Here is a 15,054-nt window from a genome sequence, read left to right as displayed (position 1 = left end):
CCTATTTCTCTGCAACCAATGAATCACTTAAATAAATAAGTCTATACCGATAGAGATGTTTAGGGAAACCTGGGGTCCACGGCGTTTGCTCCAGTTTTTTGTCTGCAGAGCAGATGGTGCAAGCGGGTCCAAATGCAGACCCACACTTTCCAATGTATTTGTAGAGCTTTTAATAGTTCGGTCGTCACATGTTTGTGCTGACATTTGAACGCACCCGGGCGGTCACCTTACATGCTGGATATTTACATTAAATTGGATTGCCGCACATTCAAATGAGCCTCATCTGTGGTTTTGTTCTCTGAAAAAGTTATTACAAAGCTCCTAACCTTTTCCAAGTATGAAAGAAGACACAGATGTTGACAGAAACCAAAGTCTTTATTTTCCTTGCCAACAAACTGTGGACAGCAAATACATACAGGATAGAGGTATCAAATATGTCAAATAACAATATTAATTAATATCATTATTATAACATTAATAACATGGAATGTAGTACTGTTCGTTAACATTCTTTTTTGGACTTTTAGTTTTTTGTTTTTATATGAAACATGTCAAATAAAGAAATAACTCTATATCAACTGTCCCTGATACTTATATGAATATAGTCTCTTTGAGTGGAGATTAACAGGGAAGGAAGGAAGGCAGAACAGACTGGAGGGTGTGGGCTGGCGACCTCTCATCCCAACGGCTCCGTCTTACTCACGCGACCCCTGCGCCCTCTCATTACCCCGTGCCGTCGCAAACACACGCGTGTTCAACACCACGCGTTTGTCTCTGCAAGTTGCTGACGCCTTCTTTGGAATCCGACGTAAGGAAAAACATTTCATCCCGTTCCGTCTCAAAGTGCTCTCAGTCGCCGCCCAAACCGCGTTAAGCGTAGCGATGACGTCGGCTAAATCACTACAACAGTCATGATCTGGGAAGCCGTCGGCTCCGTCTGACAGCGGACGGCGTGCAGAATCGGTCTACAGAGATGAGTCAGAGAGCTGGCCCGTGTGGTATGTTATGTGCGGGTCTCTTTCGTATAGACGGACACACACACACAAACAAAACGTGAACATGGAAAAAAGCACCGGCGGCGGAACCAGGAACCGAGTCCAACGACTGGCCAGGTCCCTTTTTGAAGAGGAAAGGCGAAATCTCTCCCTCTCGCTTCCGCGGTCCAGTCCTCCTCTTCGTCCTCGGTGCTCCTGTGCAGCTGCGTCTGCTGTGTCTGCTGGACGTGTGTGCGCGTGTGCGTCACGCCAGTCTTCAGTCTGTGCTGTGGTTCTCCAGCTCGGAGATGATGGTGATCAAGTGCTGCAGACCAAAGATGTAGCCGCTGTCCAGGCCCTCGTACACCACGCTGTCCCCGTGGTAATGTCTGCAGGTGGTGTGGGCAAAATCGATCATCCTCACATCCACCAAGGGGCAGCGGTCATCTGAGCGGGACAAGCGAGCCTGGCTGACCGCCGATCCCCCGCCGCCGGTGCTGCCATCGCTGGACGCGGGGGCCGTGCGGGGAAAACCGAGTGGACCGGCTACCTCCCCCTCCTCTTCCTCCTCCATCTCTGGCGCAGCCTCCGCCTCCTCGCCTTCCCCCTCCTCCTCCTCTTGGTCTGAGAGGCCGTCCTCGCTGCGTTTTGGGCGCGGCGCTCCGTCGTAGATGATGAGCAGCGAGCTGGAGTAGAAGCGGTAGGATTCGCAGGTCTCCAGGGCGGCTTGCAGCTCCCTGAGCCTGCGCAGCACCGGCGAGAAGAGTTCGCTTCGCAGACGCCGTCCACTGTGGAAGAATTGGAACAACGCCTCCTTGAATCCCAGCACGGACAGCCTGCGGCCGTGGATCTTGTTCATGAACATCAGCTGGCCCGTGTCACACCGGTACACCTGAGGGGACGAGAGGCTTTAGTAACTACTTCTACACCTTTATTGAAAGAAATGACCTCTATTTCCCCTTGGACCAGACCGGCCACGTAGCAGAGACAATTAAAGGCTGATTGTACTAGTTTCGTGCCACTACTTTGATAGGTTATAATCAGAGATGATCAACAGAGGTCTGAAATAGTTAATGTGGGCCATCTGTACTGATATAAAAGCTAAAGGGAAATTTCACTGCCATTTGGTGGTTGATAGGTGCCAATATAAGACTTGTGTCGCAGTTTGGTTGCTTCAACAAATGGTTAATGAACATAGGTCTCATTTACTAGTGAGATATAATATGGTTATAGCACTTTAGAGGTCGGCCGTCCTCTAAAAGACCCAACCATGAACCAGCGAAGCCTTTGGCTCACAAGCTCACCTGCATGCCAGAGAGGCAGACTCCTAAAACAGATGCTGTACTCTGCTGGCACTTGCGCATCTTCCTGGCCTTTTTCTCCTCGGGGACCTCATCTCCATGCTGCTGCGTGCCCATCTTCAGGTCCAGCACACACGGCAGCGTGTGCCGCCACGTCAGATTCTCCAGCAGGATGAATTCTGGGAAACGCAGTCAAGGAGGCAACAGTAGTGAAACGTGGCCACCTTTTTAATCGGTTTACCAGTTTTCTCATTCCGCTGTGATTGTCGGCTACGTAGGGCGGAAAGGATACTGTATTGGTTGCAGTGCATGGCCTTGTCCTTCATCTTCTGCAGGTGGTGCTGTTGGGTCCATGGGTTGTGTTTGAGCTGAGGTACAGCATTACTGGGACTGCGCTCCAGCCGGTAGTAGAGCACCTCAGCCTCCTCCTCCAGCTTGTGGACACTGGACGGCAGACGGGGAGAGAGAACATCATTAGATTTAGGCACGAAGAATAAAGGAAAAATCTGCTAGTGTTTGTAGGTAAAGTGTGTGTGTGGGTCATAGAGCACAAGAAAAGGGACGTTATATGTGATGTAAAGAGGAAAGCAATGCCACTGTGTCTTTCATTTACTATCATGCATGCATTTATATCATTATTGCAATTGAAATCTAACTCAACATGTATTTTGCCATCAATGAGTACGAGCCTTGCGGGGCGCGTATACGCAGTCGTGCATCTATTGCAGTGATGAAAGCCTCTTTACGGCTGCAAAGGCCAAAGATCAGCCTCACAGTTGGTTGTATGTGTGAATTATTGGGTTGATCAAAGTCAGTCAAGACGGCTTTACCATTTATGGAAAAATGCAGATAATTTCATCAGGTCAACGTTATGTAACTGTTCTGAAGTGACGGATGCATCATATTGAATTTAACCTGCATGACCTTCGATTAAAGTGTGAAAGCGACAGTAACGCATCCGACAGTGTATTTCTTACTCCGATGGGACATTTTCTTTGGTTTCACCTCTTGTCCTGGTCTTTACAAGAATGGCGGCTCCTGCAATCTCTGCTGTAATTTTCGCTGTCCACAAGCGGCCAAGACGCCATCATTTTCCCCCACATGAGCATCTCGCATTTGGGCCCGCTGTCGGCCGAGGGGTCCTTGTTTTCAAGATCCCCCGCTGGGTCACTCTGGATGGGGTAAGCAATTAGGCAAAGGTTCCCCTCCTCGTCCTCCTCGAAGCTCACTGAGACAACACCTGAGAGCCAAACAGAGACGAAAACAGAAAGATATCGGTTAGTCGCTTGAGTCATGGAGCAGGCAAGATAATATGTCTCGCATATTTAGGCAAAACACAATAAAGCTGACAGGATAACACCCGCTCTTAAGTGATTTTCCTCAACAGAATCATTTTTGTCTCCTGCCACATCTCTTTAAATGATCTGCCCTGGTAGAAATGACAACAGGATGGGAGAGGTATACTGAGTTCTAAATGCAACAAAGAACAAGACGGAATGAGAGATCAATCCATCCATATTAGTGCGCTGGCAGGGGGCTTTAATGGTGTGAACCCAACACAGCAGCGCAGAGAATAGAATCGGCAAACATAAATGACACAAGGCTGCATAATTTAAATTCAGTTTATTGCCAAAAATTGAATCTCACACAGAGGAGCAGCAATACACATGAATACCATACAGAAACAACAAAGCATCACAGGCATGAATTATATACAGCCCCCCCCACACACGGAGTCCAGAAACAGGCTGAAGTAGATGGAGAGGACTCAGAATGTAAGTGACAACAAAGGTGAAGAGGTTTGAACTCAGAAATTACAGCACAGTTGCCACAAAATATTCACAACAAAGCAAGGGAAGGGGCTCAGCTCAGTATCTCCACAGATGACAACTAGACTCATGGTTAGTTAACTAGTCAGGTTCAAGTTTACATCCACGTCTGTTAGAGTCATAGAAAAGAGGTGGTAATAGCAGGTGTGTATTTCTTGGAAAAACGGAACATGTATTTCCTCTATATTATTATTATTATGAACCATTTCTGTGAATTGTTTTTCAGTGAGAGACTTTTTTCCAGTGGAAAACCGACTCTGGTGACAGCGAACAAACCAAAGCGTTAGTGGTGCCGTGAGCAGTCAGGGAATGAATCCGGTTCAAGGGTTTAAGGATGGAGGACGTTGTTTGCTCTAAAGATTTGGATTTTTTGTGATACAGCTATCAAAAAAAAAATTGATTTGGCTTTGTCAAGCTTTGTGCTTGTCGTTCTGTGTTTTCTCTATTTGTGCGGAAGGGAAAGAAAACGGAAAAGCGGTCAGAACCACACTTTCTGTTCCAGAGTCACGGCGTTGTATAATGGCCAGAAAAGCGAGACAGCAAAAACATTCTGATGTCGCAGTGAAGCATAACAAACAAACCTGAAGACCTTGTAAAACTTGTAGGAGTAATTTAGGGCGGTGACATCCACCAGGCTCTGTTTGCTAATTATACTTAATGCGTTTCATTTTTTGAGATCCTAAAATAGGGTGTTTGGTGATGTGTTCGTTGGGTTTGTGTACTAATCCCCAGTCACCCCCAGAGTTTCAGGTGAGTGCTGCCCATGTTGACATTTTATTTGCAGCCAGCCTTGTGGTGGGTTTTAGGATCAAAAGCGAGGAAGAGTCTCACTTGAGACTGCACAATAAAATGGTGACTTACCTGTGCAGCCTCCTACAAACAGGACAGTGTTTGTAGGAGGCCCACATGCAGCTGCAGCACCATCCTGCGCACACTGCTGACAAGCACCTACAAACAACACCTGAGCGCGAGCGGGGAGCTCTGTTTGCATCACATGAACACGTACCGCACAACCTGCAAAGAATGATCTCCCGTCCGACCCTCACATATGCAGACAAATTAAGAGAGAGATGAGGAGAGACGCATAACATCACAGCCTAACGCGACACCGGTTGGCGAGGACAGTTTGCATTACCTCGATACTGGGGGGTAAACTTCCTCATCGCTGCAGGCACACTCTCGTAGAACTGATGCTCGCGGGGGATAAGGGGTTTGCAGATGGCCTGCTCCCCCAGACGAAGGACGCAGCAATGCCCCCCGACTTGATGCAGGAAAGGCTCAAGCATCACCCCTTTCTCCATGTAGCACTGCTGCTGCTGCTGCTGCTGCTGCTTTTGCTCGGCATCCACGGCCTTCTGGCCCTGAGCCTCCACAGCCGGACCCATCCTCCTCTGGTCCTGACCACACCGCCGTGGGCATTAAGGCAGGAAGGAGGAAATAGACGAGAAGCAGAACAACAAGCCAAATCTGAGTGGATATCTTATTCCTTTTTCAACCCCTCCTTTCTGCCGTCTCTTGTCGCTGAGTGGAAACAGAAAGCCACAGGAAGTCCTTTAAATGCGGCGTCAGATGAAGCACACAGAGAACCGATCCCGCTTGCGCCTCCACTTCAGACTGAGGCTGTCTGACAGCTGAGAGCTCGCTCACCACTGGTAAAGCTCTCCCAAGCCTGACAGCGGGCCCGCCCCCATAACCAGCAATCCACCAATCAGGAGCGCCACAAGCAGGTCGTTAGCTCTTCAAGGGAAAGAAGCCAGGAAACAAGGACAGGGGTGGGAGGGGGAAGTCGGGTGGAGAGAACGGATGAGGGAGGGGGGGAGAGAGGGGGGGAGAAAAGGAGAATCAAAACAAGGGGGGAGCTCCAAGCTGAGGGCAGCTGTTTTTTCGCTCTGTCACAGCAGGTTTTAACAACCTGACACAACAAGTAACACCATTTCCTCATGTGAAGTGAGGTTTAGTACAAGGAACAAGGGAACAAATGGACGATAGGAACACAGAATCTGACAAAATACACATTTAAAAGGTCAAAAAGAAAAATGACTAACAACACCGAAAACCTAGACAGCCACCTGCTCGGTTGTGTGATTTTTAAAACATGCTGCCATAATAATTTTGGTTCACATTAATGTCACACTTACATTAGAAGTAGTACTAAGCATCAAAAACTGCTGTTCCCAGCTGAAGGACGACTAACATTGCTTTTAACATTCATGCCGTTCTTTAAAAAAAAAAAAAGCACCTCTTTTACAGCTCATCGTAGGACTAAATTCGTCCTGACCTTATGATGTGATAACAATAAGCATTTCTAAAGGTATGCGGTGGGACGCACACTCCCTCACACACATAACAAGTCAGCAGAATTCTGGCTCGCCGGTTCAATGCCCATCAGGGAGAAACGTACACGGTCACACTACAGCGGTCTGGTGACGGTGGGGTTCATTACACACATGCCAATCAGCAGCGATCGGCTTCAGATCAGCATGGATCCGATCAATTTTAGATGGATGCCACTGTAAGAGGCACTGTTGTATTACTTAATATCAATTTTTGCAATCAACACAATTTACAACGGACTGGAGTGAAGGTCTAAAATACCATCCGACTGACGGCAAAATCAACTTACTAATTTAAAATGTAAGGACTACTCAATGAAGCTTTGCTTTTGTGACAAAGACATACAGATGTATCTATAAATGTATAGTATCTATTCAGCTTTGAGAATTTTTGTACAGCCCACATCATAGCGGCATAGCTAGACGAATGAATACGAGTTGTGTGGAACGCTGCTGTGGCGGCCTGCTTTTGCATTTCCTGGTTTCGGTGCCCGGCACGCCGCTTTCTGCCTCACACGTTGTCACTCACATGGAAAACACTCAATACTCGTGTTCTCATTTGCGTCCTTTGCTTTAGTTTTACATTTGGCTGTTTGACGTGAACATAGTGGACAATGCGAGGTCAAAAGACCGTCCAATTCGAAAGAAAGCCCCGTGACTCAGTGAAGCTAATAAATCTATTAAGGAAGTTATTTCAAGTATGAACCTAAAATACATTAAGTTAATACACATAATTCCTACCAACAAAACAAATAAATGATTTGTAACAAAACAGAAAATAACACCTGCTAAGATTTAAAGTGAGCATCCAGATCTTTGCAGAACCTCCGAATCAACAATAATTTAACTTAAAGGTCTCAAGGAACTAAGTAGGAGATGGCAGCCGAGGTGGTGGATAAGGTAAAGCAGAGGGTGACAACACGGGCTTGCTAGGAACTCTGCTTTGGCCCGAGTGGAAACTCTAATCCTCATCCATCCTCCTTCCCTGGTTCACACAGATTATGGCCTGATTAAGACATTAAGTCATTCACTTCTTTCATTCATGTGCCGCCAGCTTTACGCTGCTGGTGGGAACACACGACGCAGACAGAAGCGCGTGGGATTTTACCACGACGTCTGTCCGTGGGCTCCAAAAGGTGTATTTTCTTTCCCGCACTTGTGACAGCGCGAGCGTGTTTTTCGCGTGCGCGCACAGCCACGTGCGCTTGTACTGTACATTGCAGTTGGACGCTGGCTGGTTGACCAAGGAGCCAGAGTCAGGAAGCCAGAGCTAATCTCTCTAATCCTCCCTTTAGGAACGCAAGTGCAAAACAGGCGGTGACAAACAAGTAGGAAATAGCCGCAGGCACACTTAAACACATGTGTGTTTTCCTGTCTGTCTAATGCCGGTTTGCTCCTGCAGCTCAGTACAAACACCCTCGCTCTGACATCTTTCAGCCACAGGCACGTTAACAAAGACCGACCACACTTGACTTCAGCAGAGAAATATGTGGTTTGTTCATGCTGATGTCATGCAGTCACTAAATAGATCTAAGAAGCCCCGAACACAACACATGTATTCCCATTGATGTTTCTCTTTTTAAGTGTCTGCGCGGGTATAAATCATGGCTGGGGGTAATAAAGGAAACATGTTAAATCATGGATAATAATCATCCATGGGTTTATGACCTACGTGTTTGCCTTGCAGCGTATATATGCAACAATGTCAATGTCAACTGCTGCATTGGATGCTGTGTAAAAATAAGATCAAAGAGAGTGGCGGACAGTTGGCCATGCCGAAAAGTCCACATTACAGAAACTTGATACAGAGTTGGGAACAAATCTGTCTTTGCCTCCATTCGGCTATTCAGCGAAGGCTGAGCCAGCGGCTAGCCGCGGGAACCGTGCAAACAATAGCACTGAATGATAGCAAAAACAGGAATATTGAACACAGAGAGGGAGACTGTGTTCCTTGCATGGGTTTCCACCACTCTTTACATCTTTGCAATTCGTTTTTGACGCTTCATTAATGCACTAAGTGGCATATGGAGACACTTTCCAAACAAGATGAAATGCATCAGTGGCATGGATAGAGTTCATCGTGCAGATGATGCATCATGGATCTCAGTTACTTCTAAACTTCCAGGTATACAGCACACTTTTAGAAAATCAGTTATTATCAGCTGGAACAAAGATAAACATCACAAATGTATGTCAATTAAACAAACATTCGAGGGATTAACCTTTAAAAGAAAACAGGCTGGGTGGAGTGAATATTGCCGGTATTTCACATTTGCAGGTTTGTGCAGGATTCTCTGAGAACAATGGAATGGAAAAATACTGTATATAATCCTGTAGAAATGCAGCAATTGAAGCCCAACCTGTTGATTGATTATAAACTGTAAAGTGGAGATGACTGTAAAGAGCAACCGAAGTAAAAGAGACAGCGGAGAGAGCACCGTGACCTTGGAAGAAATGGGCCAAGATCAGCATGGGGCAGTTAGCAGGGGCTTTTCATAGTGCCGATGAGGTGCGCCAGCAAACAGAGACACCGGGACATGCAGCTAACAGGTTGCAATCCAGAACTACGCCAGGTAGAAACAGCTTTGCAAAAGGATCTGGATAAAACACACAATATTCAGCATGTAACTATATCGATGTCACACACAGTCAATGTCCCCAGTCTGTCACACAAATAACACGGATCGTTGAATTTTCATTAAAAGCAATTTACAAAAAGGAACTTTTACTCTTTTCTAGCCGTCAAAGACAAAATCCTGCAGATAACATCCTTCCTCACCATGATTCACATATTTACAGAGATCACAGGGCTCATTTAGCAAACTTAATTTGTGAGCTTTTCTCTATCAACACTCAGCGACAGGGCAGTCAGGACAGTCTCTATCAACAGGGCAGCGAAGGGGACGGAGTTAGAGGTCAAATGGGACAACATTCCATTGATCAAGGACAGCTCCAGAAGGCTCTGCAGCAGCTTCAGGCGTCCTAGAAATGTGACCGGCGGACTACGGAGGATAGTTGGTGGAGGGGAGTGCAGGGAGTGAGGTGGGGGAGGGGGGGGGGGGGGTGCAGGCCGTTTGTTGCCATTGTGTGGACATGGACGTTGGAGGAGGGGGCTAATAAGGAGGTGCTGAGTGAATTTTGATATAACAAATGGACACAGTTAGGAGAGACGGGGAATGTGAGGGGCAAAGTCAAAACAAGCAGAACCCACACACACACACAAACTAGGTTCTTACCTCCAGTAAATACAACAAAAACAATCTCACAAACTACTTCTTTTGAACATAAATAACTCGTATTAAGGTTAAGTGAATGCTCCGTATTAGCCACGGTTCTCAGAACTTGTTTGTTATGTGTTTTTGTCCTGCTGACCTTATTTACCTCAAGAGCCTTAGAGGATTTAGGATGAGACAGATAATCTGAATGAGGTGGCATGAGTCTGGATCTACCTGGACCGTTTTAGGGAGTGGCCAACGGGAATCGTGCAAAGACACATCAACTCGCACTCAGGTGCGCCGAAAGGCACGAAGATCACACGTGCAGACAGGGAGAAAAACATGGACACTTACCACCGGCCAATCTTACCGGCGTGGTGATTTGCGGGGTCAATTTACAGACTGATCTCCTGACATCTGACCAGATAAACAACCTAAGCCCCTTCTGAAAATACCACATGCTGTGAGGAATTCATGCAGCGCACAAGCTATTAATAAACAGCTTGCTCCATTACGAATGCGAGAGCCAAAGAAACACGGGGATCGACCAGAAAGGGAACAATTCATTGGTCCAAAGACCGTCTGCACGGAGGAGCCTTTGACTGTCAAGGCCAGCGCTGGTGTTTCAGTGTGGTGTAATTTTCACTGCCAATATCAGCATTTTGATTTTTATATGCATCACATTTGCACAAACTAAAAAGTAAAACTTTTAAATTAACAATTGACCCGCATTCACAAGGTTTTGGTTCTGGCTTTCGCTCGCACAGGCCTGGGCCGTGTCCGTGTCCTTTTTGGCTGCGTTCCTTCTCTGTAGCTGAGGACGGTCAAAGGTCAATGGCTCACCTCCACCCTTTGGTTTGGACAGCAGAGAACTCTCCTCTCTCCACCAACAGCACTGACCTTGGCCTTTCACATGGACCGCGCTCAAAAGAAAATATGTAATTCTATTCAAAAGGAACACAACAAGTTATTCTCATCACAAAACCTCCTGCCAACAGTTGTGCTGCCAATTAGGATGAGACTGAGTGGTAAACAACCCAATGTTTCATGAGTGGAAACAACTTAATGAAATAGTTCATAATGATCGCAGTTGTACTGCAATATCACCTGCAAATTACACCGGTCAGTTCTTGTCTTCATGTCTGGGACCGAGCAAGGCCGCGGGCGGGTAAACACCAGATAACCATTGTAGGAGGCAGGAACCCTCGAGTGGGGTTACGTAGCAGGCCATCCTGGTCGACATATCCGTATCCCGAGCGCACAGGCGCTCTAAACTCCGCTGTATTTGGGCTGAAGATCGTGATACGATGATCCAATGGATTGGGGCGTTGGGACAGTTGTATGCCAACAATACTCCTCACACATCAGTGGTTGTTCGTGCCGTGACAGCGTGGACACTTGAGGGCACAGAAGACATTACACAAAAATGTGAATGTCAGTGGCATTTCTATCCAGAGGTAAATTACTTTAGAAATGTGCTCCATAGCTTTTCTATGTACTCCAAATGCCTGAAGAACGCAGTTTTATAGTATTAAAAGCATCGCCACAGTGTCTCCAGACCACAGCACTTTCTCACAAACTCTGTATCTCACTAATGTTTTTGTAACCAAAAAGAATTTGGAGGCGGCCTTGTCTCGACCAGAAGGGACCCTGCAATGGGGATTTATCAAGATGTTCAAAGTATGGGAGAGCGCCATACTCTTAAAAGATGCAGGCATTTCTGAATATAAAGGAAACTGCATGAGATAGGATCAGAGCGTCAAAGGGAATGACGAAGAAAGAAGTGAACGTTTGGAGCTTAATAAAAGGAAAGACTGAAGATAAGACCTTGCCAAGTTTTAAAAATATGATCATATTTAATGAATATGATAATTGCAGTGAGAAAACAAGCAGCTATTTCATCCAGAACTGCGTTACAGGCTTTTACATGGCCAGACCAACGCAAACAAACCCGCCGTGTCACTCACTCGCCTGGATACACATCTGAGGTTCAGTGAATCCACTGCGTCAGACATGACGTCACACTTGCCAGTGTGATTCTCCTCTGGATGATTTGCTCAGTCCGCTTGCATGGCAGGGTGCATCGAGTCAGGATCTCAACAGAGAGAAAAGAAACGTCCTAAAATTAGGATGAAAAATATTACGTCACGTGTAAAATACTTGAGGTGTTGGGTTGTTTCCATTGAGCACTTGCTGGACCTGCTTCATGTGGTAACCCTTTCCAAAATATTTCTACAGTAACTTATTCACCGTAAAACAAATACATTCACTTAAAATGTCGACATCATTCCCATGATTACTTTGGCACAGAGAGCTATCAAAATGTATGAGGAAGCAACATTTAACGTGGCTTCTTTCATGTAGTATTAAAAGGGTCCACCGTAGACGTGACACAGTGATCCATAGAGTGCGTTGAGGAAATGTGCGTTTGAACTGTCTGTGTTTATGTTGGCGAGACATCTTAAAAAGGCAATTTTTCTTTCCTGGAAGAGATTTGATCTCGACACAGGAGTTTTGATTTCCTCATAGTTTCCATTCACACTGCAGTGCACTACTATGCCTTCTATTAACCTCTCGCCCACCAATTGTGTTACTATTGTGATCGCTTTCGGACCTCTGTCTCCTTTTCTGCTGGGGGAGGGTAACCCTTTCATGACTTCCTTGTGTGGCATTTAAATCAGTCTTAACACAAAGCGTATCAAATGTCTGTCCAGCCCTGACTTATCTCTACTCACAGCCGGGACTATATTTGGCACTCGGATGGACTTTCGCCGCCGGCGAGTGCTTGGTTGTAATATAATGTAAAAGAAAAGGGCCTTGTTGTTACCCTCTAGTGAAGACGTTTTAATCAACGGGTATCCTGTCTGTACCTCCAGCCCGAAAACTGTGGTAACAAAAGGCCAACACAAAACAGAGTGTCCCGGTGAATAATTGGAGGGTGAATTGCAAACGGTTCAGGGTCCAGAGAAGTCCTTCCCTACCAGGAGCTCAAACATTTCACTGGCTGTAAAACACCCATAAGCACCACTTCAGGGTCATGACTGTGCATATGTTGCTAAACAGAAGGCCAACAAGGTTACAAGGACAATGTCACAAACACGGCCAGCACCCGAAATAGAAACCCCTGTTTCCATGCCACTGACCTCTTGGGGCGGGTGTCTTTTTTTGCAGGAGAGTTGCTTAAGTTTAAATTTCCAGAGGCCAAATCCTACAACTGAACTCTCAACGAGCCATTGAGAATTCACTCTGCTCAACTCGCCCGTGTCCGGTAGGCAGGGAACGGCCTGTTCCTAAAGCACAGGAACACCCATGCGAGAGTAGTGTGGGACCAGGCATGAGGAGGAGGAGGAGGAGGAGGAGGAGGCATGCAGACTTCAGAAACAATATGATGCCTGATTAATCACATGCAGGAAACAATGCACAGCGCAATGCTCTGAATGTTCAGGGCCCAAACATGAAGCCCAGCTGGGGACTCCACGGGGAGAAAGTAGGTCCTGCCTTGACGAAAATAGATGAAGAATGACCTTATTATCTACAGGGAAATAAGTCCTTGGAACAGATAGATGTGAGACAGAAGAGAGGCTGCAAGTGGCGGAGAGACAGGGGAGGGAGTCAGACGGCGGAGAGATGCAGATATGGACTCTAAATAAGCCGCTGGTGCAAACAAATGCTTCGATAGTACGAGCAGAGGTTAAATATAAACTCAGTAATCCTTCAACAAAAGGCTGCTTAACGAGAGTCCGTCCCAACGGTAGGATGTGAGCGAGAGCGAGTGAGGTGAGGGGAGGAATGCCGCTGGCGAAGGCCCAGGATTGTGCCACGGCGACTCGTAGTCGTCCACTCTGTGCTAAGCGTCCTCTCAATGACAAATACCGATTGCCCCGGAAGAGGCCAGCAGTCCACCTGGATGCTGAACACCAACATGCTTCTCCTTTCAAAGTGGCCACTAACTCATGGCTACTAGTCAAAACCAATGAACTAGCAGATGATGGAATGCAGGAGCGGGTTCAAAGTGAGCGATGGCGTCTCCCTGTAGGGTTGGGGCAAGGACCTGAATTATTCAGAGAGGTCAAAGCAGAGCTGGTGGCTCCAGGCCGAGGACATGCTTTGAAACTTGGGCCTCAAATGAGGTGCTGGCACAGTGTTACCTTCTCTCCACAGAATCGCTCTGATGCGGTTTCATCTTGTCCGTAACCTGTGTCACATGCGCATCCATCCCTTAGTTTTGATCTCAGAGGGATGCTATTCCGTGCTGCTGCACAGATAGCGATCAATCTGTTATTTGCACCTTGCATTTCACATAGTGTTCAGCATGTCATGCTTCTGTCGTTAAGCCAATGTTTGTTGCCCACATACTAGAAAAAGAAGAAATTCTCTGTGAAGTGGATAGTTTGAGGCACTGTCAAAAATGCTGGCTGGTTTCACCGGCAAAAAGATCCTAAAGTATTATTTTTTACATTTACATTGCATTTTTACAACATGTTTTCAACAACATCAAAGTTACACCAAATATTAAAATTGAAGCTGGGAACAGAGCAAAAACTTATATTTCCACATTCCACTTTCCGTCTCTCTCTCTCGGTTTTGCTTTCGTTTAGTTATTTATTTGTCGTGGATGTGTGTTAGGGTTGGTGATGCCCGGCGCGCCCCCCTGGGGGTTTGCGACCCCCACTTTGGGAACCACTGCTCTAGAGTACGGGATAGCGGAATGAGAAGATGGGCCGCATACTGCAATGCCTTCTCCCTCATGAGAAAATGGCCTTTTTGAGCACCCAAAAAAAACCCAAATTAAATATTTTAAAAGTACACGCAAGTCTGCCATGTGAGTACTGGCTGTGCTTTATTATCAATATAGCGGCCCTGTGAACCTGCTGCCATAACGTACAGAAGGAAGGAAGTGAATAGAGCCCAGTCTATTTAGCTCCATCACAGTAGACAAGCATGTCATCCAGGGGTCAGGAGAAATAACATGCACACCACTACGAAGGAATTAGGTTTGCTTATATTAAACCATCATTTCTTGGCTAGAGATGCATTTTCTGGCGATGTTCAGATACTTTTCAACGAGTGGCAACAAAGTTAAGATTAACGACGTAACATGTTGTGTACACCAGAGCTGCTCGGCTTCGCCTACCAATATTTCTACACGTCATCGTGCAACTGCTGTTACACAAGTTAAATTACAACCTCGAACAACCAGGTTCCAAGTGACATGTCAAACAGGGTAGAAAAGACTAAATGCATTTTTTATAATAGCAGAATATCTTAGGCGATGGGTAAGTGATCCTGTTGTGGACAGCACAGTTTAATGTGTGTGCTACATGTATAACTACGTGGTTTTGCATCAGCATACAACAACCTTCAGTGGGAGAATGCGCAAAAAAAAAGATTCATCTTCAGTG

General features: G+C 46.3%; 1 protein-coding gene across 1 annotated transcript; it reads right to left on the bottom strand.

Annotated features, from left to right (window-relative positions):
- Positions 1 to 356: 356 nt before the first annotated feature.
- LOC120834789 (inositol hexakisphosphate kinase 2) lies at positions 357 to 5,766 on the bottom strand. The gene is made up of 5 exons (XM_040203063.2): positions 5,240 to 5,766; positions 3,281 to 3,515; positions 2,568 to 2,719; positions 2,279 to 2,454; positions 357 to 1,866 (listed from the first exon to the last, which is right to left on the bottom strand). Exons 1-5 carry the CDS (start codon positions 5,487 to 5,489, stop codon positions 1,252 to 1,254), a joined length of 1,428 nt encoding a protein of 475 aa, XP_040058997.2. The 5' UTR covers positions 5,490 to 5,766; the 3' UTR covers positions 357 to 1,251.
- Between the last annotated feature and the right edge of the window lie 9,288 nt (positions 5,767 to 15,054).

The sequence above is a fragment of the Gasterosteus aculeatus genome, chromosome 17 (assembly GCF_964276395.1).
Source record: "Gasterosteus aculeatus chromosome 17, fGasAcu3.hap1.1, whole genome shotgun sequence".
NCBI lineage: Eukaryota > Metazoa > Chordata > Actinopteri > Perciformes > Gasterosteidae > Gasterosteus > Gasterosteus aculeatus.
Note: the sequence above shows the minus strand (reverse complement) of the source record. Positions and strands in the feature narration are given on the sequence as shown.